The sequence below is a fragment of the Microtus pennsylvanicus genome, chromosome 11, assembly GCF_037038515.1.
Source record: "Microtus pennsylvanicus isolate mMicPen1 chromosome 11, mMicPen1.hap1, whole genome shotgun sequence".
Lineage (NCBI taxonomy): Eukaryota > Metazoa > Chordata > Mammalia > Rodentia > Cricetidae > Microtus > Microtus pennsylvanicus.
This window is the reverse complement of record NC_134589.1, coordinates 46,514,004-46,532,754: the sequence shown is the minus strand read 5'-3', so window position 1 is coordinate 46,532,754 and position 18,751 is coordinate 46,514,004. Positions and strand designations below refer to the sequence as shown.

The 18,751-nt window shown below is 43.7% G+C and overlaps 2 protein-coding genes and 2 non-coding genes across 13 annotated transcripts in view; 3 read left to right on the top strand and 1 right to left on the bottom strand.

Annotated features, from left to right (window-relative positions):
• Positions 1 to 76: 76 nt before the first annotated feature.
• Positions 77 to 14,300, top strand: Tsr1 (TSR1 ribosome maturation factor). The gene is made up of 15 exons (XM_075991670.1): positions 77 to 1,127; positions 1,289 to 1,392; positions 2,422 to 2,641; positions 2,741 to 2,875; positions 3,351 to 3,775; positions 5,348 to 5,507; positions 5,871 to 6,028; positions 7,561 to 7,751; positions 8,896 to 9,058; positions 9,251 to 9,361; positions 9,925 to 10,057; positions 12,032 to 12,148; positions 12,712 to 12,852; positions 12,941 to 13,015; positions 13,120 to 14,300. Exons 1-15 carry the CDS (start codon positions 1,031 to 1,033, stop codon positions 13,296 to 13,298), a joined length of 2,409 nt encoding a protein of 802 aa, XP_075847785.1. The 5' UTR covers positions 77 to 1,030; the 3' UTR covers positions 13,299 to 14,300.
• LOC142832069 (small nucleolar RNA SNORD91 family) lies at positions 9,452 to 9,544 on the top strand. Its single transcript, XR_012907160.1, has one exon. It is a non-coding gene; the product is annotated as a small nucleolar RNA SNORD91 family (small nucleolar RNA).
• On the top strand, positions 10,157 to 10,249 carry LOC142832067 (small nucleolar RNA SNORD91 family). The gene has a single exon (XR_012907158.1). It is a non-coding gene; the product is annotated as a small nucleolar RNA SNORD91 family (small nucleolar RNA).
• Positions 11,534 to 18,751, bottom strand: part of Srr (serine racemase) — a 20,955-nt gene continuing 13,737 nt past the window's right edge. For 6 of the 10 annotated variants that reach the window (XM_075991687.1, XM_075991685.1, XM_075991688.1 and 3 more), the window contains 7 exons: positions 18,197 to 18,368; positions 17,119 to 17,245; positions 16,830 to 16,933; positions 14,703 to 14,822; positions 14,538 to 14,612; positions 13,927 to 14,136; positions 11,534 to 13,683 (listed from right to left, as the gene is read on the bottom strand). In XM_075991687.1, the coding sequence (XP_075847802.1) occupies positions 13,474 to 13,683; positions 13,927 to 14,136; positions 14,538 to 14,612; positions 14,703 to 14,822; positions 16,830 to 16,933; positions 17,119 to 17,245; positions 18,197 to 18,364 (1,014 nt within the window). In that variant the 5' untranslated portion in view covers positions 18,365 to 18,368 and the 3' untranslated portion in view covers positions 11,534 to 13,473. The remainder of the gene's footprint in view (positions 13,684 to 13,926; positions 14,137 to 14,537; positions 14,613 to 14,702; positions 14,823 to 16,829; positions 16,934 to 17,118; positions 17,246 to 18,196; positions 18,369 to 18,751) is intronic. The other 4 variants (XM_075991690.1, XM_075991683.1, XM_075991691.1 and 1 more) reach the window with 2 other exon arrangements.

Below are 18,751 nucleotides of genomic sequence, written 5' to 3'. Positions count from 1 at the left end.
GCAGGCCCGGCCCCTTCCCACAGCCGGCAGGGAGGGGGTGTGTGCGCCGCGACGGGAGGGGGGGGTCAGGGCGGGTGCGGACGCCTGGGGGCGTCGGGCCCGGGCGCGCGCCGCAGGGACGGTTGTCATGGCGACGGGCAGGCTCCCGCCCCGAGGGCGCGAACCCGCATTGTGAGCGTTGGGAGCCAGCTCCTCTCCAGACGCTGCGGAGCGGGCGGACTTCTGGAAAGGTGCTTGTGCCTGGGCTGGCCGCAACCTCAGCGAACCGCTCCCGACTTCTGGCCACTAGGAGAGGACCTAGGAGGCCGGAGTTCCCGGCCCTGCGTCTCTGGGGTTCGAATCTGGTCCCACCACCCCTCCGAATGCCGTGCCCTGTCAGTCGCTCTTAGTTGCAAAGCTTGTGGGAGAAAAGCAAGAACCCAGCCGCGAGCTACGAAGATCCCGAGCACAAGAAGCCCTCACCCTCCTCGGGGTCTTCACGTCCCGTTTGGCTCATCTTGCAGATTTGTGGAAAGAGGGGGGCAGGAGTTGGAGTAAGAGACAAGCTAGAATGGAGCCAGCGAGGGTGAGACGAAACCCTTCTAAGTGATTCGCTTGGGAAATTAGAGTAATAGAGGAAAGAAAAGGTTACTCAGTGACACTATATCCCTTTATAAAAATCAGTGGGACCGAAGAGATCAGTGTGCAAAATATACGTGACAGGACGCCTTTATTTCTTTCTTCCATTTGATGCAACTTTAGCGTGAAAAAATTGAAAGATAGTCGCAATACAGGTCCGGTGTATCAAGAGCCGGAGCCGGAGCCGGGAGTCTGCGGCGTCTGGCGTCTTTCAGCTCATCAGCGGATTGCAGCGTGGGAAAAGTTACCACGACGTATTTTCGGGGACTCAGGCACCCAGCGCTCACAGGCTAGCGGGACAAACCTCGCGAGAAGGCGCGGGAGTCCGGCCAACACTGAGGTCGGCCCCCGGGGCCGGAAACAAGCGGGTCCTGCCGGAAGTAGTGCTTACTCGGTGCACGTGGGCCGCAGAATGGCGGCTCACCGCTCGGGCCCGCTGAAGCACCAGAATAAACCTCATAAAGGCTGGCGGCACCACGGCGGTGCGTCCGCACAACGGGACAGTAAAGGTGAGTGGACAGAGGAGGAAGAAGGGCTGCTTAGCCGATAGCCGTGCCGACACCGAGACTAGACTTGGGATGCTTGCCAAAGGCTCTAAGGAGCGCAGAAAGGTTCCTGCTCGTTAATCAATGGTGCGGAGCGGAGCAGTCACTTCTGATCTGCCTTCCAGGCCGTGTAGGACCGAAAATCTTGTCCAAGAAGCTGAAGAAGCAGCCCAGCCGAGTAGACCAGAGGCATCGCGCCAGCCAGCTCCGAAAGCAGAAAAGGGAGGCGGTGAGAGGAGTGGGGGTTGGGAAACGGTGCGGTTTTCGATGGGTGATACCTCAAACTAGAAACTGTGGCCGGAACTGAGCTGAAAGTGGAGAATAAACGCAGGGTACATTCGGGCCATGTTCTTTTTAGTCCGAGGCCCTGCCAAGCTCCTTGACAAAACATACACGTGGTTTTTAGCAAGAGATTGTTGAGTAGTAATGGCGCATGCCTTTAGTCTCAGCACTTGGGAGGCAGAAGCAGGCGGATCTCTGAGTTCGAGGTCAGCCTGGTCTACAAGAGCGAGTTCCAGGACAGGCTACAAAGCTACAGAGAAACCCTGTCCATAAAAATAAGAGAGAGATTGCGAGATTGCTTGATCCTTGGATATTTTAATTTATTTGGCTGGGGTTTTTTGTTTGTTGGTTTTTTTTTCCAGGGTAGTCTGATTATTAGGCTTTTTTAAAAAATATTTATTTATTTATAATATATTCAATATTCTGTCTGTGTGTATGCCTGCAGGCCAGAAGAGGGCACCAGACCTCGTTACAGTTAGTTGTGAGCCACTATGTGGTTGCTGGGAATTGAACTCAGGACCTTTGGAAGAGCAGGCAATGCTCTTAACCTCTGAGCCATCTCTCCAGCCCCTGATTATTAGGTTTTTTTGCTTTGTTTTTCCCTACAGATCCACCTGCCTCTGCCTCCCGAGTGCTGGGATAAAAGTCGTGCACCACCACTGCCAGGCTATGTTTTCTTTAACAAATGTGTCTGACTCTGTAGCCCTAGCTGGCCTAGAACTTTCTTAAGTATGTCGACCGGCCTCCAACTCACAGAGATCCCCCTGCCCTTGCCTCCTGAGTGCTCAGTTAGAAGGCCTGGGCCATCACACCCTATTCTGAAATTTTCTAATGTTTTATGTTAAAGTTTCCTTGCTACTTTTACAAACCAGTGAAGAGGTCGGGAGTTGTGCTTTGGTGAGTCAGCATCTGTGTTTTTGAAGATGTCATAGGGAACCAAATGATTGCTAAAGTCTCTGAACCTCTGTGTTGCTAGGTTCTGGCAGAGAAGAGGCAGCTGGGCAGCAAGGATGGCCCTCCTCATCAGGTGCTCGTGGTGCCTCTCCACAGCAGGATTTCCCTTCCAGAGGCATTTAGACTGCTTCAGAATGAAGACTTGGGAACAGTGTACTTGAATGAATGGGGAAACACCCATACCTTTATGCTTCTAAGTCCTGTTTTGAAACATCGGTGGTTTTTCACATATGCAAGACCAGGTTAGAGTACCCAATATTTTTCTGTCATTATGTTATAAAGTAGTTCTATTTCTTAAGTATAATGTGCTAACTACCTCTTACCATATCTGCTGTTTTCAGGGGATCTGCATACTGTATTAGACATGGCTAAAGTTGCTGACACCATCCTGTTTCTCCTGGATCCACTAGAAGGCTGGGACAGCACTGGGGATTACTGTCTGTCTTGCCTCTTTGCTCAGGGCCTTCCCACCTATAGTAAGTGTATTGGAGTATTGGGAGACCAGCAAAGAAAGTTAATTAGTTTTTTTTTTTTTTGGTGCAACTCTGATCTGTGCACAGTGTTTGGCATTTGATTTAGTAGTATAACCAATGGTTTGTAGTCTGCTTTTGTGGAATGTGTGTCCAAATTAAACATTTTTTCAATTACTTTTCTCTCTGTGTAACAGCAGCCCTGGAACTCTCTTTGTAGACCAGGCTGGCTTAACTCCCCTGCTTCTGCCTCCCCAGTAATTTTATTAGAGGCTTGCACCAACACTGCCTGGCTTAAAGAGAATTTTTATCCTTGTGCTGCCCGGGGAAAGAACAGAAAGATGGACTTAATTGTGACATTTCATTGGTGTTAGCTAGGTGTTGAGCTCCTAGTGGCCGTTGGTTGAGATGTTGTTGTGATCTGGAAATGAATTTTCCCATGGTGAAACAGTAAGGCACTAAGCTCTTTCTCTTCTTCCAGCACTAGCTGTCCAGGGGCTTTCTGGCCTCCCACCAAAGAAACAAGTAGATGCCAGAAAAAAGCTAAGTAGAACAGTGGAGAAACGCTTTCCTGATGACAAGCTCCTGTTGCTGGACACCCAACAGGAGGCAGGACTACTGCTTAGACAGTTGGCTAACCAAAAGCAGCGGCATCTTGCTTTTCGAGATCGGCGAGCTTACTTATTTGCCCATGTTGCTGACTTCGTGCCTAGTGAGGAGAGTGACTTAGTGGGCACCTTGAAAATCTCAGGCTATGTTCGTGGAAGGACTCTGAATGTAAATAGTTTGCTGCATATTGTTGGACATGGTGATTTCCAAATGAATCAGATAGATGGACCTGTGGACCCTTTTCCTTTAAATCCTAGAGTGATTAAATCCCAGAAGAAACCAAGTGTGGCAATGGAGGTAAGATTGATAAGGGTTTTCACTTTGGGAATCAAATCTAGGCCTTGGCGGGCACTCTTCTACTTGGCGACATTCCTTGTGCAAGATTGTTGGTTTTATTTTATTTTATTTTTTGGTTTTTCGAGACAAGGTTTCTCTAGCTTTTAGAGCCTGTCCTGGAACTAGCTCTTGTAGACCGTGCTGTCCTCGAACTCACAGAGATCCACCTGCCTCTGCCTCCTGAGTGCTGGGATTAAAGGCAGGCACCACCACCCCCCTGCAAGTTTTACCTTTTTTTTTTTTTTTAAGAATTATTTTTGTGTGCTGGAGAGAGGGCATATTACTCGTGTGGAGGACAGGAGACAACTTGCCAGGGTTTGGATCTCTCTTACCTTTTGTGCCCAGAGGATTAGACTCAGGTCATTGGGTTTGGCAGTCTGGACTGTTTTGTTTTTTGTTTTTCAAAAACAGGGTTTCTCTGTGTATCTCTGGCTGCCCTGGAAATTGGTCTGTAGATCAGATTGGCCTCGAACTCATAGAGATCCACTTGTCTCTGCCTTCCAAGTGCTGGGATCAAAGGTCTGTGTCACCACTGCCTGGCTTCTGTTTTTTTTTTTTTTAAGAATGTATATTTGTGTGTGAGTTGGCATAGGATGGAAAATTTAATTTCCAGAGAGGCTAGTCTGCACACTTAGGCAAGTGAGGAGTCTGCTAGTTTGAAATGTAAAGCAGTAGACAATTAGACATAGGTTAATCAATTGTGTTTATCCAGTACTTCCTAGGTATTCTGCACAGTTGACTCTGCCTTCGTGGCAGATGTGGCCTCTTCTCGGAATTTATTTGAATTAGAGAAAAAAACTAACACTTGTGAATTTAAAAATTACAGTAGCATATAGTTAAGGTGTAGACCTGCTGTGGAAATTGAGAGTACATTAGCAAGTTACACAGGAGAGATCAGACTCAACCAAGTATTTGGAAGAATGAATGACTTATGAGTTCCACACAGGTCAAGGAATATCTTGGGGACTATGAACCTAGATATAGTGACAAAGTAGAGGATTTTTTTAAAGACTGGCCCTCACTACCAGTGGCTGGCCTCAAACTTTGCAGAGATTTGCCTGCCTCTGCCAATTGAGATAAAAGGTGTGCACCACCATGAAGGGTTTGCTTGAATTCTGAAGAGAGCAGTTTGCTTGAAAGGGAATATTTTTTTAAGTATTTATTTATTATGTATACAATATTCTGTCTGTATGTCTACACCAGACCTCATTACAGATGGTCGTGAGCCACCATGTGGTTGCCGGGAATTGAACTCAGGACCTTTGGAAGAGTAGGCAATGCTCTTAACCACTGAGCCATCTCTCCAGCCCTTGAAAGAGAATATAATAAGTAGGTAGGAAAGTGTCAGAATTTCTTCTAGAAACAATCTGAAAAGAGTTAAGCTGGGGATCAAAGTTGAAATACTAGGAGGTCACCATTTGGAAATTTGGTATGTTTTGATTTTTTATTTAATTTGTGGATGTTTCGGGTTACAGTTACATTTACCGGACTTGGTTAATGTCTGACAGGCAGTTCCCTGCTTTTGGGTTTTAGATTTGTGCTACAGATACTGCAGTCGACATGGAAGAAGACCTTAAAGTTTTGATGAAGGCAGATCCTGATAAACAGGAGACTTTACAGACAGAGGTTACTCCAGATCCAATGGAAGGGGAGCAAACCTGGCCCACAGAGGAGGAATTGGAGGAGGCAAATGGTCAGTGGTAGCAAACATGTTTACTCTTGGTCACTGCTTGCTTATCGGGCTGGATAAGGAAGTGATTGGAGTTCAAATACTAGATGACTGTACCAAGCAAACACTGGACACAGCTCTGCTTCCTCTCTCAGAATCACTCTAGGCTTGTCTTTTTAACTAATAAGTGACATTAAATCCAGTACAGGGTTTATTTAGCTACATATTATTTGTTGCTGTGAGGCAGCTGAATTAAATTTGGAAGTAGTCTGTTTTCATGTGGATGTAATTTTTTCATGTTGGTAGCAGGGTGAGAATAGGTGAGACTACAGAAAGGGAGTACAATTAATATTTAAATAATATAAATTAGTTGTTTGGGTTTTACAGACTTATTGAAGCAACGCTCCAGGGTGGTAAAGAAGGTCCCTAGAGGAACATCCAATTACCAGGCTGAATGGATTTTGGATGAAGGTGGTGAAAGTGGTGGGGAAAGTGATGAATATGATGATCTACAACATGAAGATTTTATGGAAGAGGAGTCTGAGGTATGAAAATGGGCCATCAGGCCACCTATTTATACAACTACAAAAATATGGCTGTACTCACAGAAAGAATGTTTCTATGATTTGCTCTTATTTTGAGGCTGAGGAAATGACCCATTGGGTAAAGTACTTGCCACATAATTGTTAGGACTTCCGTTTGAATTCCAGAACACATGTGAAGCCACGTGTGATAGTACAAGTCTGTAAAACTATTCCTATGGCAAGATTGGGTGTAGAGATAGAATCTCAGGAACACCAAGGCCAAGGTAACAAACAAAAGATCCTGACCCAAGGTAGAAGGTGAGGACAAAGTTGTCCTTAGACTTCCACATACATGCCTGTATACTCATTTATATATACACTAATGTGCATTTTTGTATTTATATTATTTGCAGATAGGTGTCTAGGAAAGTTAGTATTTGTTTAATTGCTTTTGGGGTAGAGATGGAGAGATTTCTGCTGAAATATCTGCAAAAAAATTTTAGGTGGTCTTACTAGCACATAACTGACCTTGAACACAAGCAATCCTACCTTAATCTTCCTAGAGCTAGGATCATAAACATGTGACACCATGCCTTTTTGCTATTTTGTTTTTGTGTAAGACTTCATACCATTTCTCCAGACAACATTTCCTGTATTAGTCCTGAAGTCAACGTGTAGCAGAGAATAATTTTGAACTCCTTAATCTCCTGCCTCTACCTTCCCAGTGCCTGGATTATAGAGATACTATGGCATCCTGTGCCTTAGTTTTTAATGTGCTACTGCTGGGAATCAATTCCCAGGGTTTCACAAATGCCAGGCAAGCACTTTACCAGATGGGCCACACCCCCAAGGATACAGACATACACACATTGTTTTTAGGGTGTATGTCTTTTGGTGGGGGGGTGTTTTTTGAGACAGTTTCACTATTTTGCTCTGTTCTAGAAACTGTGTAGAGCAGGCTGACCTTGAACTCACAGTGATCCACCTTTTTCTGCTCCCCAAGTGCTGTATTATTACTGCATCCAGGGCTTTTGTTTGTGGGGGGCGGAGGGATCAGGAATACCTTACTGGAGTCATTTCTTTCTCCCTTCCCACTGTTTGGGTTCCCTCTATAGAACTCAGGTCAGGTAAAGAAATGAGGTCATTTGGAAACAAGTGCTTCTATTTACTGAATTATCTTACTGGTGCTATGATTTTTGGTTTTCTGAGGGATATAGTCTTAATGAATCTCAGGCTTCTCTAGAACTCTAGCTGAGGATATCCCTGAATCCGGGTCTTGATATTACAGGCACATGAAATCTGTCCAGCTTTAGGCTGTGTTGGGGATCCACCAAGAGCTTTGTGTGTGCTAGGAAAGCACTCTACCAATTGAGCTATATTGTCTGCCCTTTTTACAGTTTATTAATTTTTTGACTTACTCTGTCACCCAATTTTTTGTCTTACTCTGTCACCCAAGCTGCCATCAAACTCGGTGAATCTCCTGCCTCAGTTTCCTAAATGCTAAGACTACAAGTGTGTTCCATAATGCATATTTGTGATCCCCCACTTTACAGGATGAGAGTGGCAAGGAGGAAGAGGAATGTGAAACCATGACTCTAGGGGAGTCTGTGCGTGATGATCTGTATGATGAGAAAGTAGATGAGGAGGCAGAGGAGAGAATGTTGGAGAAATATAAACAAGAGAGAATGGAAGAGATGTTTCCGGATGAAATGGATACCCCCCGTGATGTGGCTGCTAGAATTCGGTTAGTCAACAAATCATTTCAGACAAGTTTTATTTAAAACTTTTTTTATGGTTTAGAACTATGTGAACAGGAATCAAATAAAAAACACATTGTCTTTGTCCTTGAGGGGCTAATATTGCTATGTAAGAAGCAGCAAGATACAGGCAAGGTGTAGATTTGTTCAGAAGACCCTAGTAAAGCAAATATACCTAAGTTAATCAGTAAATATTCCTTGCAGGAGTAAATGCTCTCGAGTATATATTTGGGGAAGTGAGAGTGTATGTTTTAAATAAAAACAAAAGCAAGAAAATTAGAGGTGATTTTTTTTTTTTCCTGGAGCTGGGCAGTGGTGGCACACACTTTTAATCCCAGGACTCTGGAGACAGAGACAGCAGAGGCAGTTGGCTCTCTTGAGTTCAAGGCCAGCCTGGTCTACAGAGCTAGTTTCAGGACAGCTATTGCTGTTACACAATGTAACCTTACTCTTCCCCCATCCCACCCCACCCCAAAAAAAGCAAAACCAAAAAATATAGGTGGTGATTTTTTTTTTTCCTGGAAGTAAGCCTGACTAAAAGCCAGTGTCAATGTTGGGTAAATGATGGGGCAGGTTGAAGAGCTACATTCCTTGACAGATATCAGGTGGGTACTGTAAATACTTTGTTCCCTGTGAAAAGCCTAGGTTGCTTCTGAAATACTTGTTAGAAGCTGTTTTAGGACATAGTTTCTTATAAAGCTATTAGTTGGTAGTTGTTTGCTTGAAAGATGGGGTCTCGTGTAGACCAGGCTATTCTGGGTCTTCCTGCCTCTACCTCCTACGTGTTGGGATTAGTAAGTGTGTATTTCCAAGCCCAGTTCTAGCTCATTAGGATATTTTGATACCTAGTGAGTAATTTTTAGTTTCTTGAGACAGTTTTACTTTGTAGCTCAGGCAGACATGGAACACATGATCCTGCCCAGAATACAAGAGCCAGACCTACAGCCTTTTGTGGTTTGTTGTGCTGTGCTGGGGATTGAACCCAGGGCGTGTATACTAGGTAAGCATTATACCACTTCCCTAGGTCAGAGTACTTTGAAAAAGCTAGAGGCTTGACCATTTTAGAAGCAAAGTGAGTTTTAAGTAGCACCATCTAAAAACCTTTTACTTTCTTTAAAACCCGTGTTCTAGATTTCAGAAATATAGAGGCCTCAAGAGTTTCAGGACATCTCCTTGGGACCCTAAGGAAAACCTTCCTCAAGATTATGCTCGGATTTTTCAGTTTCAGAATTTTATTAATACTAGAAGAAGAATTTTCAAAGAGATTGAGGAAAAAGATGTTGAAGGAGCTGAGGTATCTTGCCTTGTCCACCTTGCCATTTGTTTTTGTTTGGGAACAAATAAGGGACAGAAATGATTAACTGAGAAGGTTGAGTCTGGGTGTTGACACTTTCATGAATGATGAGGCTTGGCATAGACCTGAAGAAAGGTTTCCTCACTACTGGGACATAAGGGTAACCCTGTGTCTTGTGGTTCTTTCTGTCAGGTCGGCTGGTATGTCACAATTCATATCTCTCATGTCCCTGTCTCGGTGGTTGAGCATTTCAGGCAAGGAGCACCCTTGATTGCATTTTCTTTACTACCTTATGAACAGAAGGTAAATCAGTGTTTTGTGGGAAATGGAGAATTACAAATATTTCTGCAAGGTGTACATTTTTTGCACATTGGAATGATTGAGGAATCTGAATTGAGAAGTCAATGATGGTTATGCCCAAGATGTCTGAACCTGTCTGAAGCATCTTAGTGATGCAGTCTGTATGGTTCTGAGACTTCACTAAGAATGTCTTTTCAGATCAGAATGGGGTAGCAGTCTTAAAAGTAAATGTTTATGCCAGTGATCTCTTCCCTCTAGGTGGCCAGTAGTCATGCACACTGGGAGTGGGCAGCTGGTATAAGATTGTGGAGGCTTGGGTGATGGGTTGGGAGGATAAGGATATATGGTGATCAGGTAATGTTAGATGTAGCTTACACGTGTATGGAAGCACTGACAAGGCCTCTATGCACCTGGAGTTTCAGTTGATGGGTAAAAAGAACTACAATGACATCTGCATGATGTCACTAACTAGCATGTTAGAGTAAAACTGGTGTTTGTTTGGTTTGCCTTTCAGGTTAGGCCATTGTATGCCTAGACTATGAAGCTTTTTCTTATTTGGTCCTCAGATGTCAGTATTGAACATGGTGGTGAGTCGGAACCCTGGCAACACCGAACCTGTGAAGGCCAAAGAAGAACTGATCTTCCATTGTGGATTCAGGCGCTTCCGAGCCTCGCCTTTATTCTCTCAGCACACAGCAGGTTAGCGTGGAAGCTGCTGGGGTCTTTCATGGTTGAAGGCAGAAAGATAGTTTGAAATTCTTAAGTCTCTGGAGTGAGAGAGATTTTCAGTACTCTGGACTTAGGAGCCAATGATGTTTTTATTCAAAATGTCTGAACCTGTCTGAAGCATCCCAGTGATGCGAACTGTGTTGTGCTGAGGCTTCTACTATGCGTATTGTTTCAGAGTTGGTAGCTTTAAGAATAGAAATATGGGGGGCTGGAGAGATGGCTCAGCGGTTAAGAGCACTGACTGCTCTTCCAGAGGACCCGGGTTCGATTCCCAGCACCCACATGGCAGCTCACAACTGTCTGAAAATGCAGTTCCATGAGATCTGACACCTTCACACCAATGAACATAATAAATTAAAAAAAAGTTTAAAAAAAAAAGAATAGAAATATGTTTTGTTGCTGGCTTGCTCACGTGGGGCTTCTGAACAGTTCCATAGCTCACTTGCCTTTCAGTGACAGGAGACAGAGATGGTGACAGCATTACTGTTTTACTAAACAAAGTTTTACTAAAACATGACATGTCTTGTGATTTTATTTTTGTCTTTTGACACAGAGTAAAGAGGGCCTTGAACTCTTTACTCCCATCTCTCCCAGTATTAATTTTTTTATTTTTTGCTTGCTTGTTATTAAGTATTTAACTGTATTGTGTATAATTGTCTTGTACTATTTTTATATATTGAGATTTGAGAGACAAAGTCTTAGTATGTAGCTCAAGCTTGCCTTCCTTGACCTTCAGAATGGTGGGAATATAGGGAGGGGTACATCCCCATGCCCAGTTGGCATGGTGTTATAAAGGCACATTGAGTAGCTGGAATGGAAAGTCATTTGGAGCTGGCCAGGTGCTCAGCACTTGTACTTGTTGCTAAACCTGAGCATCTCTGTTCAGGGAGTGCCCTGCATGATGGAAGGGAGGACCTCTGACTTCTGCTCCAGTGCTGTAGTACATGTGCCTCCACACCCCTAAAATAAATAAAATGTATTTAAAAGCTTTTATTATTTTAAGAAAATAATAAATGCCTTGGAGATGAACAGAGCTTTTCTGTTAGCTTACTGTTCTGTACCCAACACAAAAGAGGCTTTCTGGGTAGATGTTTCTGCTGGAGACTGAGTTGCTGCACAGTCAGCCTGAGTAAAAGTTTTGGTTGTAGTGAGATCAGATTACCTGGAGGACTCTTTCAATGCCAATCGTAGTCTAAGTTCTAATTCTGTCTCCAGTTGAAAAATTACTGATGGGGGGGCTGGAGAGATGGCTCAGCGGTTAAGAGCATTGTCTGCTCTTCCAAAGGTCCTGAGTTCAAATCCCAGCAACCACATGGTGGCTCACAACCATCTGTAATGAGGTCTGGTGCCCTCTTCTGGCCTTCAGGCATACACACAGAAAGAATATTGTATACATAATAAATAAATAAATATATATATAAAAAAAAGAAAAATTACTGATGGGACTAGGTTTTATGTTTTAGTTATATTTATGCAGGGGAAAAAATGAGAGTAGTATAGAGAAACACAAGATGAAGCTGGTAATCCTAGCCCTTGAGAAATATGGAGAAAGGTACACAGTAAGTTCAAAGCCAGCATGCAATACATAAACCTGTCTCAAAACAAAGCAGACTGGAGCTTACAGATGACCTGGTTCAGTTCCCAGTACCTACCACACTGATCAGCTTAGAGGCTCCTACACATGCATACCCACATGGATATATATATATATACACCCATACCCAGACACATAGTTAAATAAAAACATAATCGTAAACACCGGTGCTTTTGGTTAAGAGTTAAAGTTAGGCTGAGAATATGATGTAGATCTATAGCATTACCATAACTTTAAAAGGTGGGTCTATGTGTGGCAGCAGCAAAGCTTTTGACAGCCTTTGCATTGCTTATGGTTTCTCAAGGCTTTTCACTTTTCTTTCTATTTATTTTGGACCCTTACTATGGAAGCTGATAAACATAAATTTCAGAGATTCCTGACTGCTGATGCGGCCTTAGTGGTGACAGTGTTTGCGCCAATCACTTTTCCTCCTGCATCTGTGCTACTTTTCAAGCAGAGAAGCAACGGTATGTTGAATTCTAAATGGTAAATGATAAACCTACGAGGACCATAACTTTTCTGTAATTAGACCTGGGGTCTAACTATATTAAGGTATGCTGGTGGTTTTTCCAAATACCAATTTCAACCTCATTGAGGCTGTAAGTAAGCCCAGGTGATAAGCTAGTTCTTTCCTGTTGGCACACTTGAGTAGAGACTGCTTGGAGTACTATTTTTAAGGTGGGTTTGGGGGACAGGCTCAATAGAATTTTTTTTTTTTTTTTTTTTTTTTTTTTGTGGTTTTTCGAGACAGGGTTTCTCTGTGGTTTTGGAGCCTGTCCTGGAACTAGCTCTTGTAGACCAGGCTGGTCTCGAACTCACAGAGATCCGCCTGCCTCTGCCTCCTGAGTGCTGGGATTAAAGGCGTGCGCCACCACCGCCCAGCTTAGAAATTTTTTTTATTGGTCTTTTGTGGCCTCAGAAAGGTAACAAACAGTACACTTCTCCGAGAATGTCTCGCATGGGTCTTTATAGATGAGAGCAGTAGCTGAAGGGTGTGTCCTGTAGATTAACCGCTGCTCTCCTTTCATAGGAGTGCACAGCCTCATTGCTACAGGCCACCTGTTATCAGTGGATCCAGACAGGATGGTCATCAAGAGAGTTGTTCTGAGTGGTCATCCGTTCAAAATTTGTACCAAGATGGCAGTGGTGCGTTACATGTTCTTCAACAGAGGTAGGCATGAATCACAAGAGGGATCTGATTCCCTTTGGTGGGAAGACAGGCTTGACGCTGTTTGATTTTGTGTCTGTTCCATTCTAAGAGGATGTGATGTGGTTTAAGCCTGTGGAACTGAGAACCAAGTGGGGCCGCAGGGGACACATCAAGGAGCCTCTAGGTAAGAGTCTGGGAGTCCTCAGTGTTACCAAAGGACTATTGGGCTGTAAAGTTCACTGCTTTAATGCCTGCTTTACTTTAACCAATTTGCTGTTTTCCTTCTAGGTACCCATGGCCATATGAAGTGCAGTTTTGATGGGAAGCTAAAATCTCAGGATACAGTATTAATGAATCTCTATAAGCGAGTTTTCCCCAAATGGACTTATGATCCATATGTACCAGAGCCAGTACCGTGGGTGAAAAGTGAGATCTCCTCAGCAGCATCTGAAGTGGACATGGAATAATGGATTCAGTGGATTCTGTCTGCTGCAGCCAGAACTTAGTGTGGGTTGTGACAAGGCAGTCTGCTTTCTATTTCAGCTGTTTACACTATTACTTGGTCGCCAAATTATAACTCTTACTAAAATATTCTCCATTAGGATTTTGAAAACAATTTTCATCTAGAGACAATTCATGAATTTAAACAGAAATAGTCTGGTAAGGACTTTCAGCCTGCTTCACCCAGTTTAGGGAGGTTAGGTCTACATTCCCACCACTGAGTACAATACAGATGTTCTTCACTTCTGGAGAGACTGTTTGGAAATGCTGGGACAGCACTGCAGCCAATCCAACACCAGCAGTAGGCTCAATGAGCAGTTTCATTCTCTCCCACACCAGTTGGGTTGCATGCTGTTGGCACAGAAAGGAGTAAGGATTGATGAAACAAACAATATAGTAGGTTAAGTTCTGAACACCAAATGAAGTAGATGTTTGGGTTTGTTTCGATGACTGTGCTTGCTAATAAAGTGCATATACAAGTCAGCCTAGCTCTGTTTGCTACTGTCAGAGTTCCCATGTGTTAAGTTAATCCTCTGTTCATAAATTTCTTTTGCCTAGGAAGTTAGACTTGCTGTTTTCTCATCACAGTCTTACCTTGATTTCGTCCTCTGTGACAGTGAAGACATCATCCACAAGGTCCCTTATAATAGGCCAAGTATTTAAGCCAATGCTTGATTTGACACCATCTGCTATGGTTTCTGGAGGGTGAAGATTGGGAGTCAGTTCTCCTTTCAGTTTGGACTGGTAGCAGTCATCTGCATTCAAGGGTTCGGCAGCATAGACCTTCACACTAGGTTTCAGGGCCTGGGCAGAGGAACAAAGACTGTACACTGGCAGCTTTGCCTGCATAACTGAAGAAGGCATACTAGATAACACATTTTTCATGTTCCAGAAGGGGCTTTCTTTTGATACCAAAATGGAAATAATGACCTTGAAGCACTTTAATAAAAGTTGTATCTGATAACTGACTTAATTGACTAATTTACAACTGGTTCTAATAATTTGGGGAGAGTAATAGTTTAGTGAGGTGGACTTGGATGCTGCTCATCCTCAATTGCTTTTATGCTGTGCTATCATACATGAAAAGGACAGTGAGGCAAAGGAGACCACAAAAGAATAGTAATTTGGGGGTATGGTGAGAAACTGTCCACAATGCAGTGTGATACAGGTCCTAATCCAGGAAGTCCTTTTAACAGTTTTCTCACCTTAATTGTAATGGCTATTCCAGCAACCATTCCTCCTCCCCCTACTGGTACCACCAGTGCATCCACCAAAGGAACCTTTAGTAAAAATATAAATAAGCCAATTAATAAAGTTTTATATATGTAAAGCCACTTTTCTATTGGCCAAATGAGATGATGGCATTTTACCTGTTTCAGGACTTCCAGGGCAATTGTCCCTTGTCCAGCTATCACTGCAGGCTCCTGGTTGGGATGGACCAAGATGCCTTCTGTTTCTTGTATAATTCTTTGAGTGACCTTTTCTCTAGACTAGAAGGTAGCATTAATGTAGCTTACTTGACACAGTGAGTCCCCAAAAGTACAATTCAGTCACTTAACACTTCAAAAACAATGGATTTTTCACATTTTCATAAATATGGTATGTCTGAGTGTGAGAAAAAATATTTTTCTTTGGGTGGCTGACGGGCTTTAATTATGTGACATGAACAAGCTATGGATCTTTAAAAATGTTTGAAGGTGTTAATGAATGTGAAGTGTACAAGGTAGAATTACCTGGCCTTTTCTGGAGAACTGCTAAGGGAGAGGATAATACAGTAAGAGGTGAGGCAGAAAGACAGCATGGTTAGACCATCCCAAGAACTCTAGTGGCTATGACAGTGCTTAGTGCTTACACGGCACCTGCACCAGATCAAAACAAAACCCTTGGGCTGAGGAGATGGCTCAGTGGCTGCTCTAGAAGACTTGGGTTCAATTCCCAGCACCTACATGACAGTTCATAATTGTAACTCCAGTTTTGCTGAATCCTTAACCCTCATACATACATGGAGGCAAAAACAAAAATATCAATGCACATAAAAATCATAGCCTGGTGGTGGTGGCGCACACCTTTAATCCCAGCACTCAGGAGGCAGAAGCAGGTGGATCTCTGAGTTCGAGGCCAACCTGGACTACAAGAGCTAGAACTGATGCTGGGTGGAACCATGGGTGATAATGGTAGGAGCTGTTAAAAGGAATTGGACTGAGCCAGCGGTGGTAGCGCACCTTTAATCCCAGTGCTTGGGAGGCAGAGGCAAGCCTGATCTACAAGAACTAGATCCGGGACAGGCCCCAAAGCTACAGTGAAACCCTGTCTCCAATAACAAAAAACAAAAAAAAGGAAGGGGGGGCTGGACTGTAAAAGTTCTGGTTTTCTTTTTAAGATTTTTTATCACATCTATTCAATTTTGCATATGTGTAGAGGTCAGAGACCTGGGAGTCCTCTGCTAAAGCTGTTTGGGTCCAGGAATTAAACTTGGGTTAGTGGCAGCAGGTGTCTTTGCTTGTTAGCCAGCTTCAAAGCCCCGCCCCCATTTTTTTTTTTTTTTTATCTGAGAGGACGTGTTCTGGATGTGGTGTTTGGGAGTTAGCTAAGATTTTTGTTTTTCCTTGAACAACTAGAAAGAGAAGTGATGCTATTTGATGAGGTGAGGAAGAACGGAATGAGGAGAGAGGAGTCAGGCCAGGAATGTGGTGTTAGACAAAATTATTGATGTCCAGGGAGGAAAGTTGGGCTGCTGAAGCATAGGTGAAACATCTTTAAGCATTTAATTTCTGGGACTGGAGAGACGGCTCAGTGGCTAAGAGGACTGACTGCTCTTCCAGAGGACCAGTTTCAGTTCCCAGCACCCACATGGCAGCTCACAACTGTAACTCTAGTTCCAGCGTATCTGACACCCTCACACAGACATACATGCAGGCCAGGACACTACTGCACATAAAAAGAAAAATTTAATTTCTGACTGGGCAAGATACATATGACTTTAATTCCAGTACTCTGGAGGCAGAGGCAGATGGATCTCTCTCAGTTCAAAACCATTCTACTTTATATATAGTGAGTTCTAGGATAGCCCTATCTAGACAGACCCTGTCTTAAAGTCTCCCCATCCATCCACCCATCCGAGGAGACAGGGTTTCAAGTAGACCTGCCTGAGGCTAGTCTTAGAATTTGTGTCCAAGGATAACCTTGAACTCCTGATCTTCCCGCGCTGTACTTCCCAAGTGCTGAGATTACAGGTAAGTAGCAACCATAGCCAGCTGTAATATTCTTTGAGGAAAAAAACTTACTCTGTAGCTCAGACTGGTCTGGAAGTTGCCATTCTGTGTCCTGAGTGCTAGAATAGACATATGCCACCATGCCTGGCTTTAGTCGCATTATGCTGAGGATGGACAGATGGGGAAAAGGCTGGCCACGCTAAGGCAAAGAGGAAGCTTCCAGTAAGGGAGGCAGATAGCCTGTCAAGTGAAGCTATTAAGTGATGCTGAACACTCCCTCCTTACCTCATCACTCTGTTCACTATATACTATAGAGGCCCCATAGGCTTGTATTGCCAGTTTCTTGCAGTTGGGAGCCGTCTGAGGCACCACAATGTAAGCAGGAATCCCTGGGAGGGAAAGAACATGGTTAGACAGTGTGAGGTGCTTCTAGGAGAGAAACTTGTATCATTTTGCTTATGAGCAAACAGGAATTCCTTTGGAAACTTATTTTCCATGGCTGTCATCCCTCTTACTATAATTAGGGTAATTTCCCACTCTTTGATACTACTCTGGACCCTGAGAAACTTCGTACCTTCCAGTTTGGCAGCATAGGTGAGAGCCTGGCCATGGTTCCCACTGCTGTGAGTAACAACGGCTTTGGGTTTCCCCTCCAGAGGGTCAGGAATTAAGCCTCTGATGGCATTAAGGGCACCACGGATCTGAAAGAAATGTTGAATTACAAACAGTGCATCATTTTAACAATGGGGACATGTTCAGAGAAATGAATTCACCTGTTTCATTGTGCAAACTGTAGAGGGTATTTACACAAACAGCCTGCCATGCACCCAGGCTATGTGGTAGAGCCTCCTGCTCCCAAGCAATAAACTGAAGCACGGCAAAAATACTGAGCAGGCCGGGTGGTGGCGGCGCATGCACACCAAGTTTACAGAATAGTTTTCACAATAGTAAATTAGCTTATTATAACTGCTTTACTTTGTAAATTAAAAAATTATAGCCGGGCAATGGTGGCGCACGCCTTTAATCCCAGCACTCGGGAGGCAGAGGCAGGCAGATCTCTGTGAGTTTGAAACCAGCCTGGTCTACAGAGCTAGTTCCAGGACAGGCTCCAAAGCCACAGAGAAATTTAATATATATATAAATTTAGCTGAGTGGTGGTGGCGCAAGCCTTTAATCCCAGCACTTGGGAGGCAGAGAGAATCTCTTGAGTTTGAGGCCAGCCTGGTCTACATAGTAAGTTCTAGAACATTCAGGAATACAGTGTGAAACCTCATCTCAAAAAACAAAAACAAACAAAAAAACAAAACTAAATTAAACACAGGGTTTCATGTGGCCCAGGTTGGTACTGAATTTTCTATGTAGCCAAGGACAACCTTATTACTGATTCTTCTGTTTAAAATACACAACCTTGTACAGCTGTACAAAAATACATCCAAGTGTGGTGATGGTGCACACCTTTAACTATTTAGAGACTATTCATGGGACTGTAATTGTAAGGGATTTTAGGTTGTGTGAAATAGACATAGCAATGTTCTAAACCTGGTACCCAGGACGTGGAAACTGCCAAAAGACATTTGTTTACTACCAGCCACCCCGTTAGTGGACAGGAGAATAAAACAACAGATTGGAAAACAAACAAAATGGATTTTTACCTTAAAAGACCCAGTTTTCTGGAAGAGTTCACATTTGAAGAAAAGACTGCGTCCTGCTATTTGGTTCAAAATGGAGCTTGTTAGTACTGGCGTGAGGTGGACAGAATCTCGAATGTTCATATGGGCTTTTTCAACATCAGCAAAGGAGATGCAGTACTGAGCACACATGGTTCTGAAACCCAGGAACAAGACAAGGGGTCAAAGCACAGTCCAAACGATGTTTAAAGAACTGAAACGGGAGCAGAGCCTGGGGGCTGTGGTGCTATGTGGAACTGTGCCCACTACTAGATGCTGGGGTTTCTCTTCAGACAGGAACTTCCTCTTTGCCACGCAAACCTCTTGGTACTGCTACAGATATGCACCTTCATCATTGTATAGCCAGGCCTTGAACGCACAGAGATCCGCCTGCCTCTGCCTGCTTGTGCCTCTGCATCTGCTGTTTTGTTCTGAGAGTTTCACTATGTTGTCCAGACTGGAATAAAACCCAAGAGATCCTCCTGTCACAGCCTTCTGATTGCTGGGACTACTTATATGTGCCACTGTACCTGGCTTAGA

Bases quoted from the DNA above. Each gene is read 5' to 3' on its own strand.
- Tsr1 (XM_075991670.1), top strand. From the start codon at position 1,031: ATGGCGGCTCACCGCTCGGGCCCGCTGAAGCACCAGAATAAACCTCAT. The intron at 9,059-9,250 runs GTATCTTGCCTT...TCTTTCTGTCAG, and splicing joins AAGATGTTGAAGGAGCTGAG to GTCGGCTGGTATGTCACAAT. The intron at 9,362-9,924 runs GTAAATCAGTGT...TTTGGTCCTCAG, and splicing joins TACTACCTTATGAACAGAAG to ATGTCAGTATTGAACATGGT.